Genomic DNA, 18,676 nt, shown 5'->3' on the forward strand with positions numbered 1-18,676 from the left:
GGAGGTGTGGGAGGCATCGATCGAATAAATTATGTTTAAAAAAAAAAAAAAAACAAGCTTCTGTCTTACATAGAAGCAGGGCTGTCTAACGGGAGGCCCAGCCCGTGCTAGCAAGAAATGGCATGAGCCCATCCCCACCGCATTACATCGCTACTGGGAGAAGCAACGTGGTTTATTGATGTCTCTCAGAGATTTACAGGATGGGATCATCAGGTGTGATACACTTTGTGAGCGCGTTAATAACACACAGGGATTTCATCTGTGATGGTCCGGAGCGGCACACGGCAGGACAAGCAGGCCGGAGATCTCAAGCTGTTCTCCTGTGGGAGAGCGGGGGGGGGGGGGGGGGGGGGGGGGGGGGGGGGGGGGGGGGGGGGGGGGGGGGGGGGGCTGGATTACTGGCTCTGCCCACCCCATCTGACCGCTTGGCAAAGGCGAGGGCATGGCTCTCCAGCGTGTGTGTGTGTGTGTATGCTCCAGCGCGTGTGTATGCTCCAGCGTGTGTGTGTTCCAGCGTGTGTGTGTGCTCTGACCTTCTGTTGGCTTCAAAAACAGGAAACCATGGCACAGAAAAGAATGAACCTGTTTCTGACTGCGCAGCGTTGAAAACACGGGCAAAGGCAAGAAGCTGAGCTGAGCTGCTGATTAAATTACTCGCTGCCGGTCCAATAGGCACTTCGTACAAACAGCTCTTTTGGGAAACAGTCTACAATAGAATTTTTTTTCTTTTCCTTGTTCGCGTTGTGTTAAAATTGGGGTTTTCCTATCACAATGGAATTCTGCCTCGAAAATGTAGAATAGTTTGATTGTGTGTTGCAAAAGTCCTTGAACAAAGGTTGCAGCCTGTCCCGGTGCACAGCTCGACCATACCCAGCAAATAAATAAATACGCAGCCAAAATGGCTCCACCTCTCAAATTAGGACATCATGTCCCTTTGAACGTATGTCAACATTAATTACTCTCAACGCAGGCCCAGTGATCCAAGGGCTGCAGATAATGAGAATGAGCTTTAAAGAGAAGCTATTTTTACACCCTCGATCTGTAGCGCTCTCAGAAATTCAGCTGGAATAGGTGATATGTAAAATTAAAACATTGTCTATGCAAATCGTGGCATTATATCAGCAAACAAAACAATGTTCTCTAATGCCCCAGCCTTCAGATAAGTGCATGGCACTGAGCCTGAGTATCAGGGCCTACAGCCGAGGGGGGTGGGGGGGAGGGGGGGGGGGAATACGGACGACTGGATCCTCTCAGATTTTACGACCAAACAGGTAATAAAATACCGTAGTACTGTTCTCAGAAGCTTCCATAACAGGATTGCCTTCGATTGAGTTGACACTTCTACATAGTCTATATTGTGTATGAGGGATTTATGATTTATGTGTGCAAGTTACATCTTGCACTTGACTGTCACAATGGTTGGATTTTTTTCAAACAAATTTTGTTTTGCTTCAAACATCCTTTTTTTATTTTTATTCTACTGCCATAAAATAAAGGTTCAGACCCCAGGGACTGTGTCTGATGGATCAGTTACAAGCAGCATTACACACACACACACATACACAAACACACCCACACACACACGCACACACACGCACTCTCATACACACACACACACACACACACACATGCTGAGAGCGTATGGTGGTTCGGTGCATAAGCGCAGACGATGACTGCACTCTGTAGCCTCTTCCTGCTACCTGCGTCACGGGGGAAGCTGGGAACTCTTACGTAACGTCCACGCCCTCCAGGACGAGCCGTCGGCTCCCCCACGCCTCCTCCAGCGCCTCCTCAGAGAGACACTTCTCACGTCTCCCTCAGCCTGCACTCCTCCGCTGGGGCTGCCACACGTCTGGATTCTGGGGAAGAACACACGCTCCAGGCCGTGGGAAACGCAGTGAGAGGCGCAGGTGCTACTACTCCCATTTACATTACCTGTGATACCACTCCCATTTACATTACCTGTGTTACCACTCCCATTTACATTACCTGTGTTACCACTCCCATTTACATTACCTGTGATACCACTCCCATTTACATTACCTGTGATACCACTCCCATTTACATTACCTGTGATACCACTCCCATTTACATTACCTGTGATACCACTCCCATTTACATGACCTGTGTTATCACTCCCATTTACATTACCTGTGTTATCAATCCCATTTACATTACCTGTGTTATCACTCCCATTTACTTTACCTGTGTTACTACTCCCATTTACTTTACCTGTGTTACCACTCCCATTTACGTGGGGTTTCTGGAAATGGTGTACGTTGCAGTTGTGCAATATTTGAAATTTGCATCACTGAAATTGATAAGCTTAATTCTGGGTGATGTCTGAATTAATTAATACATTGTAAACCAAAAGATAGATGAATGCATGTTTTTTCTGGTTTTGTTTTTTAGCCAGTTTATGAAGTGGAATATTCCAATTCACACCCTTGAGTTGGCTTTCCACCAGAAAGATAGAGAGAAGGCAGGTTTATCTACTTACATAGTCATATTACACACAGTATTACCTATACCTGTATTCTGAGCTATCTGACTGCTCACTGTGACTCAGACATATTTCCTGCAATATATGTGCAATATACAGTATGTTCCAATTGAAAACATATGGAAAACACTGAGTATATCATTGGATAGGTTATAATTGGTTAATGCCATCCGTGATGTAAAAAAATTAACTTTGATTTCCTGCCTTAAGCCAAAAACGAGGACTGTTTCCTGTTAGCCTGCTCACTTCCCATACCAAACTCCCAGTGAACTTCCCTATGTATTTTAATCACACGGCTGTACGTGGTGGTTTGGTGAAAGCCAAGCGGTTAGCACATGCCACAAGAAAGGGCCTACTGGGTCTTTCTCAGAATGAAAGCTGTCTGCTAATCAGCTAAATACGATAAGAAATAAAAAGTGAACCTCCTGTTGTCACAAAATCCAAATCAGCACCGACATGTAAACATTTTGTAAGAGTTTTGACACCGCCCCACACAAACCCACACACCCACACACCCCCCCCCCCCCCCTCCACCACACGCCCACACCCCCCCTCCCCACACACCCACAAAGCAGGAGCAGGATTTTCAGTTTAATATAAAGCTTGGAATGATAAGGACAGTTTGAGTGCTGAGCACACAGCCCTTAATTGCAAATGTAAGATTGAGGCACAGAACAAAATGTTCTTTCATAACATGATTTTCGCAGTGTGCCATAAATATTAAGAGATTCTGATTCTGGAACATACATATTATCTCTGTGATGCTGTTTGACCTGAACTGAAAAGCACTTTTAGGCTATTTTAGCTGTAAGTAAAAGCTATTTAAAATGCTTAAAAGCCATTTTAAAATATTAAACCCCTCCTGTTGTTTTTACACGAATGCGCATCCAGTATGTGACTTCTGTGTCCTCTCCTTCCACTGTATGACGAGCGAAATGTTTGGAAACAGCGGTTCTTGTTTACGCCAGTGATCCCTTCGGTTTCTGCTGTAACCATGTTTTTTGCTTGCCTCGATGAGGACTTTTTTTCTACATCTAATTATACAAATGAAACTGACTCACAGATTAATATTTATAAAACAGATTAATTCATGATGTAACATGAGATGCTATTGCTTTTTTACAACATTAAACATTAATTACAGCTGTCTCATGGAGATTATCTGGAAAGAAAAAAATGCTGAAAATTTGGATTCTACAACAACATAAAATGATGATATTTCAATCATGTTATATAATTAATTAATCTCTATGAAATACAAGAAAATGATCTGTGGGATAAAATTATTCAGATGCTTTATATATACATTTAAAATGGAATTATCACAACACTGAAATATATCAGTAAAAATGTATTCTTTTATAGAATAGATACAAAAAAATATGTACGAAAATGTACACATTCATAACAATCAGAAATCAGTGTTAACATACAAAATGAAGTGACACTGCACTTGTTCATTCTGGAGGACAGACGGTACACAGGTAAAAGCATGAGCATATCGATAAGTAACAATGAGGTTACTGATGTCTGATAAAACAAAGCAGAAAAATCAGTTTGAACTCTAGCAGTAGGAATTTTGATCATTATGGAATCTTTTTTTTTTTTTTTTAGATTTGACTAAAACAGGATTGCTGTTCTCAGTGTGCACTAACACTATTACACACAAATGCTGGAAATGACATATTTGCAAATGTTGTTACAAAACATCATGCTTTACCCTGTACAATACTTTACATGGGGAAAATAAATCTATGATGCAAAGCCGCATAAATCTGAGATCACAGAAGCTTGGTGTGTGATATTTCTCATACCACTGTGAGATACAGTATGTGCGTTCACGTTCACACCAGTCCAATCAAGTGACAGTGCTATTTCTGTTGGATCACACAAAATAATAAGCTCATATTCAGCGGCAGAATTTATGGATTAAAACAGATATATTTTTACATAGTTGCATAACTGTTTTTTTAAGCCATGTCCACGTCCAAACAGAAATTTTTGTTTTGACCAATCACACAAAAATCGCCGTGTGACGAATCTCTTATTTATAGCTTATTCTTGAAGGCTCTACATTCAAATGAAATTTCTTTATTTAAAAAAAAAGTCACTCTTAGTGCAATTAGAATCACTGACCATACCAATATATATTTTCTTACAGAAAACCTTTTCCTGTTCCTTCTCAGCCGGGGATGAGAGACTCACGGAGATACAGACCTGTGCTCTGTGCTCTACATGTCGCACGGCTGAACTGCAGCAGCTGCTACCACAGCGCGGCAGCCCCTCTGCTCTCAGCCCCTCTGCACTCTGCCCCTCTGCTCTCAGCCCCTCTGCTCTCAGCCCCTCTGCTCTCAGCCCCTCTGCTCTCTGCACTCAGCCCCTCTGCTCTCAGCCCCTCTGCTCTCAGCCCCTCTGCTCTCTGCTCTCTGCCCCTCTGCACTCAGCCCCTCTGCTCTCAGCCCCTCTGCACTCAGTCCCTCTGCTCTCAGTCCCTCTGCACTCAGCCCCTCTGCTCTCAGCCCCTCTGCACTCAGCCCCTCTGCTCTCTGCCCCTCTGCTCTCTGCACTCAGCCCCTCTGCTCTCAGCCTCTCTGCTCTCAGCCCCTCTGCACTCAGCCCCTCTGCTCTCTGCCCCTCTGCTCTCAGTCCCTCTGCTCTCAGCCCCTCTGCTCTCAGCCCCTCTGCTCTCAGCCCCTCTGCTCTCAGTCCCTCTGCACTCAGCCCCTCTGCACTCAGTCCCTCTGCTCTCAGCCCCTCTGCTCTCAGCCCCTCTGCACTCAGCCCCTCTGCTCTCAGCCCCTCTGCACTCAGCCCCTCTGCTCTCAGCCCCTCTGCTCTCAGCCCCTCTGCACTCAGCCCCTCTGCTCTCAGCCCCTCTGCACTCAGCCCCTCTGCTCTCAGCCCCTCTGCTCTCTGCTCTCAGCCCCTCTGCACTCAGCCCCTCTGCTCTCAGCCCCTCTGCACTCAGCCCCTCTGCTCTCTGCTCTCAGTCCCTCCTGATGTTCGAATGATGCAGATGTCGCCATGGAAACACTGGCACTGTTTTTCAGCAGTTGGGGACACAGTGGGGCAGCCCTGCCCGTGCTCTAGATAGAGACTCTAGAAGAGTCTCTTTTGCTGATGAGAACCTCGAGGAGCCTGAGCTTGGCTTTGACGTGCTTGTATTCGGTGTATTCCTCTGCCAAGGCTGGGCGTTCCTCCTTCTGGACATTTCTGTATCGACAGCGAAACAAATCCATCAGGATATCGATTGCTCTTATGTACATGGGGCACACACACACACACACACACATACACAAGCACACACAGGAATACCACGCCTTGTCTGAGTGAGAGAGCAAACCCTCATTAAATATTCATCAGGTGCTAGACCTCTGCCCACTCAATACCATAATGGCTGATATTGCTGGTGAAGTCTTTACCTTCCGTTTTGCCTGAAAAACGTGTCCTCAAACTCCCTGAGTTTCTTGCGGATCCTCTTCTTCTCCTCTCGCGTCTGGTGGAGCTGCTCCACAAGCTCTGGCCTGTGTGTGGAGACATGTCTTTGAGCAGGACCTCTTTCCTCACCTCCGCTACAGACATCAGGAATAATAAACTAGACAAACTTCAGCACGTGATTCATCCAACTGCATCCCATTTTGGAACCCATTATTAATGACTGTTTTGCTAGTGGAACCAGTTTATTCTGAGGGACTGTTGATTAAAAATGCTCCCAGCAGCATGAGCCAGCATTGCAGCGGCTAGGCGGCGCGTGGTGCGGCTCACGCACCCTTAGGGGTGGATCCCAAGCACCCTTAGCAGCAGATCCAGGAGCACCCCTAGCAGCAGATCCAGGAGCACCCCTAGCAGCAGATCCAGGAGCACCCCTAGCAGCAGATCCAGGAGCACCCCTAGCAGCAGATCCAGGAGCACCCCACGCAGGCTTACATGCTGGCGAAGTGCAGGTTGGACAGCTGCATGTCCATGCTCTGCTTGGAGGGGGACAGCTCATCTGCGGGAGAGAGGCACCCGTCCAGGTCCTCCTCCAGCTGGTCCAGGAAGCCCAGCATGTGGTACTCTGGCCCGCTCGTCCCAGGGGGGTCCGTCCGCACCTCACCTTCGTCCTCCGAGCCGTCCTCCTCCTCTTCCTGCCGTTGGAGAGGGGAAAACAGGGACCGTTAAAAACCCCGGGTGAGAGCAGGATGGGTAAGCCCCGGACACGGGTCAGAGAAGCAGGAGAGGTGGAGCGCCCACAGGGATTAGTCACCAGGAAATAGGAATGCTGGGATATTTAACCCTTTAAGATGCAGGATCACACATATGCGATTAGAGTGTTCTTGACTGAACATTCTAATGCTGATGTCACAATCGCTGCTGGTGATTGAAAAGCATAGAGTTCTAGAACACTGGCTTAGAATTTTGAAAAAATAAATACATAAAGAATTCCAAAAAGAAGACTACTCTTCAAAGGGTTAAATATGGAGAGCAGGCATGCCCAGTCCACCTTAGCTCATCAGTTTTACACACATCACTGTTGGCCCACACCACCTTTCCCACAGGAATGCAGTCAGAACAGCGAAGATGACTGGGCTGTTTCTGTGATGAGAGGGACAGAACCAACCCAGGAATTATGGACACCGGGTGTTTGCACTCTGATTAGGCCGAGCCCTTCCCCTCCCAGCGGGGCTATCCGCTGAAATCAAGCGCAATTTCAACAGCTAAACTACAAGCGGCTCCTCATTAGTTTCCTTTGGAAAAATCCATGAGGAATTTAAATACTGAAAAAAATGTCTTGCTTCACATTAATAATCATAATTTAGTGTTAATCACCTAATCTCGCGATCATTAAAATTTTGGCAGAATCATGAAATATTCAGAATGCGCAAACACGTACCGCCACGACAGTTTTAAGAGGCTTTGCAGCGAGAGAACAAAGCCACCTGCTGTCGATTAAAATGCTGCTCATGTGGACACTTAATGTGCCCTTTGTGTAGCCTCAGAACTTTGCCTAATTAAAGTCAGTGGCGCTTTGAGTTCCTATCCTGCATCACACCGAGATAATCATCATGCATGGATTAGTGCTTTCAGGCTTCATTCTGCACACACACTCCACACACTGCACACAGGCGAGTTCACAGCACACAGTCACAGCCAATCAGCTGCTGATTTGGGCGCCACACACAACGACGGGGAAATCAATGATCAGTCATCGCGCTGGGGCAAATCAGCCAGATCACCAACAAGGGGTGAGTCCAGCAGGCAAAAATATCAAGCAGCACGGGGCTTGTGGGAAATGGAGTCACAAGACAGACGCTGTGGAAGCTTGCCCCGAAGCAGCGCTGAGCTTCCACTCCGCAGCGCCGCGAAACGCTTTGCCTGCTGAACCCGCCCCGGATCGCTGAGCGCTATGGCAACGGCTCTTCACCTTGACGTTGCTGAAGAAGAGCGCGGGCACGCCCTCGATAATAGGCTGCAGCAGAGGGCTCCTGCGTTTGCTGGAGGGAGAGCCCTACAACGAGGGTCAACAAGGGGGGGTTACCGCCTTCATACTGATCCCAGCTCAGACACAGGACAGGCAGGCCAGGGTGGCTCGGCATTGCAATACAATTATTCCAACCAGGCCCAAGGCAACGGCTGTCATCTCTAGCCTTACAGATACAGTTCAACTGCTTGCCGAGGAATAAACACAGAACACACATTCATTTCAAAGTCAAAGTTAAGGGGGAATGCTGACTGAATTCAGGTCTAGTCCACTCCCCACTAAAATGTCTAATCCTGTGTGGAACTATCAGACCAGCCAATCACAGGGATTACAGGTCATGTGCATTCACCCACAGCACAATCTTATCCAATCCTTTCTCACCGGAGTTTGGCTGAGTAAAGGTGCTTACAAAAAATGCGTTTGGGATTGCCTACTGTAATACCCATTATTTCCCCTAAAATCATCGGTCCACTTAGTCAGCTATGCTAACCCCTGGTCAAGGTTCGTAGCGGTCCTGCTCATAAGCTGATAAAGTGCTTTCAGCCTCCTTCTCTCCCAGAGGCCTTTGCAGTTGCCATTTGGGGATCAGATCGAGAAGCTGAGCTGCTAAGAGTGTTTTTCTTTTCCTCCGCGGCATGGAAACATCCGGCCGGCCAGCCGCCTTAAAGGATTTCAGACCCTAAAACCCCGGGCTTTACTGAGCGGGTGAGGCCTGGGCTTTGCTGAGCGGGTGAAGCCTGGTTAATCTGGCACGGGCTCCCCGCGGTGAAAACGCCGCACCGTCGCGGGCCGCGAGCGAACAGGAAGTCAGGCGGTGGACTTACGATGGCTGGAATGGTGGAGGCTCTGCAGAGGATCTGCTTCGCCAGCCGGTAGCGGTCGTACAGCGGCCTCATGGCCTGCCGCTCAGCCTTAGTCACCTGGCACGGAACAGAAGGGTCCAGCTGGTTAGTTAACCCTTTAAAGGTGTGAGATCACAAACACAGTATGTGATTAGAATGCTCTTAACTGAACATTCTAATGCTGATGTAGCAATTACTGCTGGTGACTGAAAGCAGCGGAGTTCTAGAACACTGAAAAACTACTGGGATTTTGGGGGGGGGGGGCGGGGGGGAGGGCCACTCACCGGTCTGCCATGGATGCCCTCATAGTGCAGCAGAGCCTTCTGGAGCGCCATCTTCTCTTCCCCAATCTGCTCTCGGGTCATATCCTATCAGAGAGAGAGAGAGAGAGAGACGAAGAGGGAAAGGGAGAGAGAGGGAAAGAGAGAAGAGGAGATATCTGCCATTAGAAGATAGCTCTGGTGCTTATGCTCGCAGGTTGCTGTGGTGTTAAAAATGGCAATGATACTGACGAGGATGATGATGACCATGAGAGAGATGATAATAACAATGACCATAATAAAGATGATGATGGTTATAATGATGATGATGATGATGACAGTGATGATGATGATGATGATGATGATGATGATGATAATGACGATGGCGATGATGATAATGACGATGATGATGATGATGACAGTGATGATGATGAAGATGAGTGATGCATTGTGGGTAAGCTCTGGCGACCCTCACCTTGATGTCCTCGGGACGGCCATCCTCCTGCCTCTTCTCCTGCAGCTTGGCCTGCAGGGTCTGCAGCGTGCTCTCCACCGGCGGCTTGGCGCTCTTCTCCGCCGGCTTCCTGTCCAGCTGCGAGCCGAAGCTCTTGGGCAGCGTGTTGCTGCGCTGGCGCACCAGGGGCGTCAGGTCCTCCTCAGACGCTCTCAGCTTCTGCTCTGCACCGGCCAGGGAGAGACGCAGTTCAGCACCAGCCCACCAGGGGGCACTAATGAGACAGAGCAGAGGAGCTGCTCTACTTCTTTACTCTGTTATCTTCCTTTATTGAGGTCGTAAGACTGTTTTTTTGGGGGGTGGGGCGGTCCCTCTTCTTCTGGGGTTCCACACATCCAGCTGGCTCACCTTTCAGGTCCTTTATCAGCTTGGAGAGGTCGTTCATCCATCGTAGCACCTCTGGGTTGTCAGCTTTGTCACTGTGGGAGGGCTGCAGAAAGCACCCATCGTGTCACTAACACGCATCGTGTTGACATCACATTTTAAAGCACTGAGCAGATCTACAGTATCCACAGCTACAGCACTGTTACATCACATCCATTTATACAGCTGAATACGTGCCGTGTGCAACAACAATTGGTGTATGGGAATTGAACCTGCAACCTCTATGTTACGAGCCCAGTTTCCTCATCGTTGTACTAGGCTGCTCACCCTGGTTGAATTAGAAAGATGAATAGCCATATGGCGTGAGGAGCTTAACTTCCTCAAGTCCAGCGCTCCATGACTAAGCGTGAATACATTCGCCACAAGTTTTGATATCATCGTTTTTGGAAGACAGCTTGTTTGGACGCTGCCCCACTCACCCGGTATTTGTGCTCCTCCTCAAATCGCTCCTCAAACTTGCGGATCTTGCGCTTCAGGTTGTGGATCTTCTTGGAGGCTTGGGCCAGGGTCAGGTCCCTCCTGTCGTCCTCGGAGGAGCCCAGAGACCAGCTCCTCTGCCGACTGCAGGCCAGAAACACACGAGCCAAAGCCAGGTTAGGCTAGCACAGCGCTCACCAACACACCCGTGCTTATCACACACACACACACACACACACACACATTCACACACATACATGCACGCACGCGCACACACACACACACACACACACACACACACACACACACTTTACCTCATGAAGGAGTAGGAGTCTGGTGGGGAAGGGGGGACCTCTGTGTCGTCCAGATTTCCGAAGGCGTAGAATCGGGGGGAGACAAGGGGGTCGCTCTCCTCCGCCAGCAGTTGGCGGATCAGAAGCCCTCCCGGCTGGGGGGGGTCCCGGGCCTCCTCCTGCTCCTCCCCCTCCCTCTGCCAGGACAAGTCTGCCAGGCGAAGACACAGAGCATGCTCAGTACAGCTGACACACAGAGCATGCTCAATACAGCTGACACACAGAGCATGCTCAGTACAGCTGACACACAGAGCGTGCTCTATTAATAATCTCAGATCATTTCATACTCTTAGCCTATTGTACATACTATAGCCATGACTATATCTGGGACTGATTATTGTTGATGGAATGGGTTCTTTAAAAGGAACAGCGCGTATTGTACAACAGAAGTTATTATGATACAATAGTTGATTATATAAAATGATTAATGTACATATTATTTCACTTATGTCAGATATTTGCACAAAGTGGTGTTGAAATCAGTCAGACAGAAAACTAGGCGCGTGATTGAATATTTTAGCAATACGTCTCTCTGTTCGGCAAAGATTAAACAAATCGTACTTTGAGTTCTCTGGCAAGTCAAGGCTTGCCCAAAGTTATTAAAATTCACCACATAATACATCGCTCATAGCAACAGCCACAAGCCTCAGTATCTCAACTTGTCCCATTTGCTGCTAATATCTGTGTTTCACAGGCACAGTAAAATAGCGTGCGATATAAAATACCCTTTGAGAAGTGACTTAATATACTAAAATATGGCTACAACTGTAAAATAAGAGAAACCATGACGAGTAATCATATTTACAGATGTGCTTTATACCCATGAGCCAGGCTGCCCTTAGATTTATAGCACTCATAAATGTAATGAACTTTGCTGGTTGTCCTGCTGTGTTTGAAATGACAGAAACGCAGCTGTGGCCCGGCTGAAAAAAGGAAAACCAGGAGCGGAATATAATAATGAACATAACGAGGAAACAAAAAACGAACAACGACGGCAGTGTGTAAGTGTGAGGAGGCCTCCCCAGTGCTACTAATTTCAGCTGTAAGGCAAACAGGCTTTTTCAAAATGGTTTCTACTGTCCTGAATACCCTTTAAATAATTCCACAGTCAACTGTAGGGAGAACAGGTACAGACAGAGGGAACCAAGGAACTGGAACAAAATTCAATCATTCCACATGGACAGAGCTCCGTCACACACACACACACACACGTACGCATACACACACACACACACACACACACACACACACATACACAGGCAAGAAGCATTCCCACACTCTAATCACCACCACCAAAATCTGTGCACTGAACTCCATCTCTCAGAGGGACCCATAGCTGCAAACGTCTATCAGTTTGGCAGATCTGCACTTGAAGGGAAAATAGCTCACACTAGAGAAGGAGCATATTTCCCTCAACAAGCCCCCAAGTTCACTACAGCTAATTAAACTCAGGCATATTACATTACAAACAAAGCTATTACAGTACGAAATGTAGTTACCGTCCAAATTCTTTAAATACACCAAAATATGATAAACTGCATGACAACAGGAAAAAGAAAATCAGTTTGTTTAGAAGGGCAGTAGGCCAGTCTGTCTGTTAGTGTAGCATGTGACTGGGTCCCAAGCTCTTCCTGATGGAAATTCCTGCTGGAATTTGGTGATGGAATCTAGCTGGACCCAGCTTCTACAGCTGGACACCATCTGGGATTTGGTGATGGTCTAATTGTCTGTACCAAGCTGGTCCACCATGGTTGCCAACTCAAACCTTTTGTTGCCAGCTTCACCATCTCCCAAACCAGCTTCAAACCAGCTGGACCAGCTTCAAACCAGCTCCAACAGAGGCTGCAGCCTTGTGCACCAACACAATTGATGGGCTGGCCAAAGAGCTCAAAAATGTTTAAAAATTAAAACACCAAAAATGCATAATGCAACAGTTCCAGTGCTAGTACAACCGAGTCATGTAAACCATGTAGTGAGACATCAGAATCTCTGACTAATTCATCATAATTACAATGGACCCATTTAACTTCATTGTCTGGCTGACACCAGTATCTGATCAACATTAGTGATGTTTTTTCCCTTTATTAAAATTCCAGGAAACCCAGTCAGTTATGGCGAGTAAAAGATAAATGTGCAGAACAAGTAGCAACAGCTGAGCAAAGTCATTGCCCGAAGTCTACAGCATCCTCATACGCATATTGCACTTCCAATTCTAATGCCAACCCCCCCCCCCCCCCCCCCCCACACACACACACACACACACACACACGGCGTTACAGCAGCACAGGGCAAAAGCAGTGTTGGGCAGGAAATGGACTGGAGCTGAATCGGCATTGATATTAACCACAGTCTTGAGCGTGAAGGAAGCTTTGCAACAGGCGTGTTTTCGGTTCTGAAACCATGTCCCTGAATTTTGATGAACCAATCATGTTGTACTTAGAACTCAATCCGCTTGCAGATATAAACAAGCTCTTGAGAGCAGCTAAACTTTCATACGGTTACTGGATCTACTGTAAATAAGACTCCATTTTGGATTGGTCTTAACACTGATGAAGGACAAAAATATAAAACAACATTTTGATTGTTCTGACGAAGGCACAAATGACGAAGACCTTTCAGCTATGGGATAATTTTCCCAGAGAGATTACATAATATGTGTCAATTTTACACGAAAGTGCAAGTCCACAATCATGAGTTTCCACATTCTTATAACTCACTACCCAGGGTAACCAAGTCACCCACTGTGACAAAACCTCCACACCCCCTACCCATAGAGTCCCCTTTCCTGACTCCTGATAAACTACAGGAGCAAGCTACCATCCACAAACACATTTGCTGTCAAAAATATAATGAGGGTTTAAAAGATTGCACGAAAGGGAAAGACAAATCCCTTCCCGTTTCTAAACTTTCTTTCTTGAAGACTTTACTTCCACAAATCCATTATACCAAAAACTAGTTTTTATTCAGATCAGCGGATTTGTGATGTCAGCAACCGACCATCTCTGTGGGACCAAAGCCTTGTTTTTCAAAAAGAAGTGTGTCACAGTGCGTGATAAGATATAACTAATGGAGAACAAAAGACATTTGTATTATATGTGCATTAATAACACTGCTGAACTCAGCAGAAAAATCTGCATGTGTCGGCAACACTGTGTGTTGAAAAAGAGACCCTTTTGCTTAAAATGATTGAATTTAAAAAAATTACTACTAGTACTACAGGGCTGCCCCTTCTGCACGTCAGACTCAGGCCACGGATACTACCGTCTGTTTGAGGCGAGTCGTCTACCATCATGCAAACACAGCAATAAAACAGCATCAAGAGCTTTAACATCAAACTGCCTCATTCAGGTGCTGACATTCAGACTGTCAGCATTCATCTGTTAATATACCATGTCCTGCAACTATTTCACATTCTGTCTTCACATAAAAACATCAGTGTTAAATAACAGCTACCAACAGTGCAAACTGCAGAAAGCACGCCCTTCAAATGCAGACAGTTGCACACTTCCAAATAAATACTTCATGACTGAACGCATGTCAAAGTGAAATCTCCAGCACGCACAAAACAACCCGTCCTCCACCTGCACACAGAACTGGCGTGCAGCTAACGCAAACAAAACTGACAGGTCTGTCACGTCCAAAAACACGCCCGAGACGAGCAGAGAGAGACGGGAACGTGCGAAACCCTGCAGAGGGTTGTGAAAGTACCTCCCCAGCCTCGCTGGTCCGTCAGGTCCCGTCTGGTCCGGCTGTGGGGGGGGTCCTCCTCGAACCCGTCCCCCTCGGGGCTCCTCGGAGCCCTCCTCATGTCACACACTCCCGAAACCTCCTGGATCTTCATCGCCGAGTTCTGCTGTCGCTACGGGAACAGAGCAGGAAGCATGCTTTTTAAATGGCTCCACACACTCTGTCCCCGCCCACTACACCCAACACAGGCCAACCCCCGCCCCTCCTCCCCCTCCCAAAAAAACAAAACAAAAAAACAAAACATGCACATACACCCCTGCCCAACACACACACACACAGCCAAACACACACAGGCACACACACACACATTCACTCGCCCTCACAGCTAATTGGTCAGTGGAGCTGACCAAAGAATCCGCCTTCTTGCCTACCTAATCTCCTCTCCACCCCCACCCCCCCACCCCCCCACCCCCCACTGCCCCTGCATGTCTGTGTGTGTGTATGCATGTGTGCGTGTATGCATGTGTGCGTGTTTGCATGCGTGTATGTATGTATGTGCGTGTGCATGTGTGTGCGTGCGTGTATGTGCGTGTGTATGTGTGTGCATGCATGTATGTGTGTGTGCGAGAGAGAGAGAGAGAGAACGGATTATTCACCGATACGTGAGGGCTGTCAGCAGTTTATTATTATTTTTTTGTCGGAGTAATCCGAGTCGCAGAAAAGCTTTTTTTCACCGCGCGCAGCTCAGAGAACCGAGCGGCTTCCTGGTGCTGCTGTTGTTCGCCGTCTGCAGTCTACGTGAATGTTTTCATGCAGCCAACTTCGCTCCGATTTCCTCCGCTTGTTATGTTGCTGGGCGTGGCTATTTATGGAACAGGCTGAGCCTTTACCGCGCGGCAGCAAGCTTCGCCGCAAAACGGCCTTGAATTCTGCACGTTCTGCACGAGGGCAAACATGATTCATTAGAACAGGAAGATTACCGGTTATAGAGACTGCAATAAAGCTGTAGTATCTCTCCTCGCTTTTCCCGGTACAATTTACAATTAAAAAACATCCGACAAAAGGTAAATATGGTATTTGATAATATAAATGATTAATGTACTTTCTTAGGCACAACTGTCCAACACCAAAGGACTCAACAGTATCTGGGGAGTCCCATCATACAAAGACAATAAACAGTCATATTAATAGCATTCATTGTTTGGGTAGTTCTGAATACAATTCAAAACAAATGAGATTTTCTTGAGATGAATACATTGTTACATATGCATACATAATATTACAAGTGCAATACTGCGCTTGTACAGATTGAAAATACTGTAAGTGTGTGTGGGGGGGGGGGGGGGGGGGGGTCTCCACTAGTCTTTGTTATCTTGGTGTGGTAACTGCCGGAAATGTGTTTGTGTTTATATGCTGTAAGCATTTAAGTGAAGCAAGAGGGCAGGTGACTAAACGTGAGACAGACAGCTACTGCTTTGGAGAGCAGGAGCTAAATAGAGAGATAAGTTTTTCTGATGCAATCCCCATAGAATCTACTGTACATAACTGCTCTTTGACTGTGCTTTATCTTCACATCCAGTGCATAAAACAATATATTAAAAAACCATTCCTTCTGATGAAATACTGCGTTGAAAATAAACTATCACAGGAATCAAATTTCACACAATCATGGCGCTCTCTGATCCAGTTTTCAGGTCGGGGCAGATTAAAGGACAAAGTGAGCTGAAAGGAGAGCTGTTGTGATTAATTTCTGATCACCCAACTGTTAGGGAGGTATTTGTAAACACGGCGAATGGGCATGATCTGGGCTTGATCCCAGTCTGGGATAGACTTGGCTCTCGCTAATGGCATTGTTTACCTTCTCTCCTTTCCTTCAGCGGCAGTTAATTGTTAACCAGCGCTCTGTAATTAGATTATCCTATAAACTGAGTAAACAACAGGCTTTGCTCAGAAAAACTAATTGACACAAGAAGCCATTTTGTCTCATAGTTATTTCCTCAGCATCTTCACAGACTAGCCTCATTGAATCCTAACAGAATAAAGGGCAGATCTGGCTCTTGGTTTCGTTTTAATGATGTCTAGACTGTAAAAGCGAGGGAAGAGCCTGTCCCAGAGGAAGAGAGACGGAGGGGAAAGCCACAGCGCTGGATTCTCCGTGTGTAACTCTGGGCTCTGGGTTACATCATCTCCCTCAGGAACACGTCTGACCTGCATTTTCTCTCAGGGGTTGGCCTGGCACCACCGAGGTGTACGGGTGTGTCGAGACCACAAACAGAAAAAATCCTGATTAATCTTCCTGCTCTCATTTTTGATCTCCTGTCCTTTGGTAAAGAGCTCTCTTGGGGCTGCTTTCATCAAGTAAAAATAGCCTGGCCATCTTCTGCTTACTGCTGCTTCCAGTTATGTGTTCTGTTGCAAGTTATTTTTTATTTTATGAATTTTTTACTTATGACATTCAAAACTGCGGATCTCCAAATTTATTTAGGCAATAATCGCTTGATTATATTCTCAAATGTGTATGCAGATTCCTTGATGTGTGTTTCATGTCAAATGTTTATAGGTATAGGAACTTGGAGTTTTACACACTGACTGTTAGTTTGAAACTATTGCTGATGTTTCTGTTGAACTGTATTCTATTGTGTAGTCTTTCATGAAACATGAATGATAAACAGAAGACTCACCCATGAGAAAGAAAACTCAGAGTCTTTTCGAGAGTTTCTTCTGAAAAAAGAGAAAATTTAAATTAATTCCGTTGTCACATAAAAGTTCTCACACACCCAACCTTAAAGCTCACAGAGGTGGTCTGATTCAAGGGTGTTCATTGCATATCAGTTCAGTCACTACATGGAAAACACATCTCACTATTCTTTCCCCCATTTCCTACATATTTTTCAATCCACAAACATCAGTGCAGAGAGAAAATAGATCCACACAAAGCATGTTCTCCTTTAATTCTGGAACATTTTTTGTTTCACTCACACAGTAAAACAGAATCACTTAAAAATATATCCACATATTGTTGATGACCCAAAAAGTTCTGAAAGAGTCCAAGAACCTCTCCGCTTCTATAGACTTTAGACTAATTAAAACCATAAATAGGACAATAATAACCTCTGTTGTGATATAAGCATCTTAATGTGGCGATCACCTTTACAGTTGAAACACATGCAAGAACGTAGAATGAGGAAAGCCTGCATGTTTATGAATGTCATAATGCACGTAACACGCAAGTGATCTAACACAGTAACAGGGGAAAACAGCGCTTACATGTGTTTTACCCATAACATGACACACATTCTCTGGTGTAAATCACAGTGACATTGTACATTTCCATTATACCCACCTCTCATCTGTCAGTTCCATGACGTCTCTTCTACGCCTCTGTTTTCTGTACGGTGAACTTGTGCTCATTTGACCGCGTGTCTCTCACTCTCCTGAAAAATAAAACACAAGTTCATCCAATTAATTTCTGTTAGAAGTGAAGCAACGTTGTCATTTAATTTCCCTTTGTTCAAATGGACTAGACAGATTGATCCACAGCGCTAAATTACTCAATTAACTTTCAGTAAATGAGATTTGAAATAAATGTGAATGTAGTTCAGTGACAAGAATGACGACCTCACACTTGAAACTAATCAATAAAGCTATTTAATGTAATTCTCCTGTAGATCTCCCCTTCGGTGTGCTCTCATGAATTACTCCTTTCCTCTGGGCCAGGGAGGGAAGTGAAGCAGTCACCTCTGACCTTTCTGACCTTCCAGAATCCTCTGGGCCAGGGAGGGAAGTGAAGCAGTCACCTCTGACCTCTCTGACCTTCCAGAATCCTCTGGGCCAGGGAGGGAAGTGGAGCAGTCACCTCTGACCTTTCTGGATGTTTTATATTTTGTGACTGTGGGCGTTTGATCCGTACGAGCGAACCGCCTGCTGTGACATCATCAGAACCGCCACCTCACTCTCTGCTGCCCCTGTCACTCATACAGAGCCAACGTGTCACGCACAGAGTCAGCACACTGTGGTGAGTGTGTGTGTGTGCATAGGTGTGTGTGTATGGGTGTGTGCGTGTGTGCGTGTGTGTGTGTCCTGGTGTAGGGGGTGAGTAAGATAAGAGGACATGATACTTATAGCAATCTAGGAATACCCACAAACATCAAGGCCATCCAACAGGCAGTTAATGGTTCTCTGCTACAAAAATATATAAATAAATAAATAGCCATCTTAATTTCCTTCTGGTCAAATGAACAATTAATTATTCTCC

At 46.2% G+C, this 18,676-nt stretch overlaps 1 protein-coding gene across 2 annotated transcripts; it reads right to left on the reverse strand.

The window, feature by feature from the left end:
- Positions 1-5,395: 5,395 nt before the first annotated feature.
- Positions 5,396-15,248, reverse strand: LOC118232525 (protein FAM13A-like). Of its 2 annotated transcripts, XM_035427582.1 has the most exons (12): positions 15,078-15,248; positions 14,443-14,593; positions 10,696-10,885; positions 10,384-10,525; positions 9,929-10,010; positions 9,542-9,744; positions 9,091-9,174; positions 8,789-8,884; positions 7,908-7,991; positions 6,431-6,630; positions 5,926-6,027; positions 5,396-5,716 (listed from the first exon to the last, which is right to left on the reverse strand). In XM_035427582.1, exons 2-12 carry the CDS (start codon positions 14,573-14,575, stop codon positions 5,590-5,592), a joined length of 1,443 nt encoding a protein of 480 aa, XP_035283473.1. In that variant the 5' UTR covers positions 14,576-14,593; positions 15,078-15,248; the 3' UTR covers positions 5,396-5,589. The 2 variants fall into 2 exon arrangements, with proteins under 2 accessions (XP_035283473.1, XP_035283474.1); XM_035427583.1 differs by lacking the exon at positions 7,908-7,991.
- Between the last annotated feature and the right edge of the window lie 3,428 nt (positions 15,249-18,676).

The sequence above is a fragment of the Anguilla anguilla genome, chromosome 7, assembly GCF_013347855.1.
Source record: "Anguilla anguilla isolate fAngAng1 chromosome 7, fAngAng1.pri, whole genome shotgun sequence".
NCBI classification, from domain to species: domain Eukaryota; kingdom Metazoa; phylum Chordata; class Actinopteri; order Anguilliformes; family Anguillidae; genus Anguilla; species Anguilla anguilla.

Bases quoted from the DNA above. Each gene is read 5' to 3' on its own strand.
- LOC118232525 (XM_035427582.1), bottom strand. From the start codon at position 14,575: ATGAAGATCCAGGAGGTTTCGGGAGTGTGTGACATGAGGAGGGCTCCG. The intron at 9,745-9,928 runs GTGAGCCAGCTG...TGGCCGGTGCAG, and splicing joins GCTGATAAAGGACCTGAAAG to AGCAGAAGCTGAGAGCGTCT. The intron at 6,631-7,907 runs GTGAAGAGCCGT...CTCCAACGGCAG, and splicing joins TCTTCTTCAGCAACGTCAAG to GAAGAGGAGGAGGACGGCTC.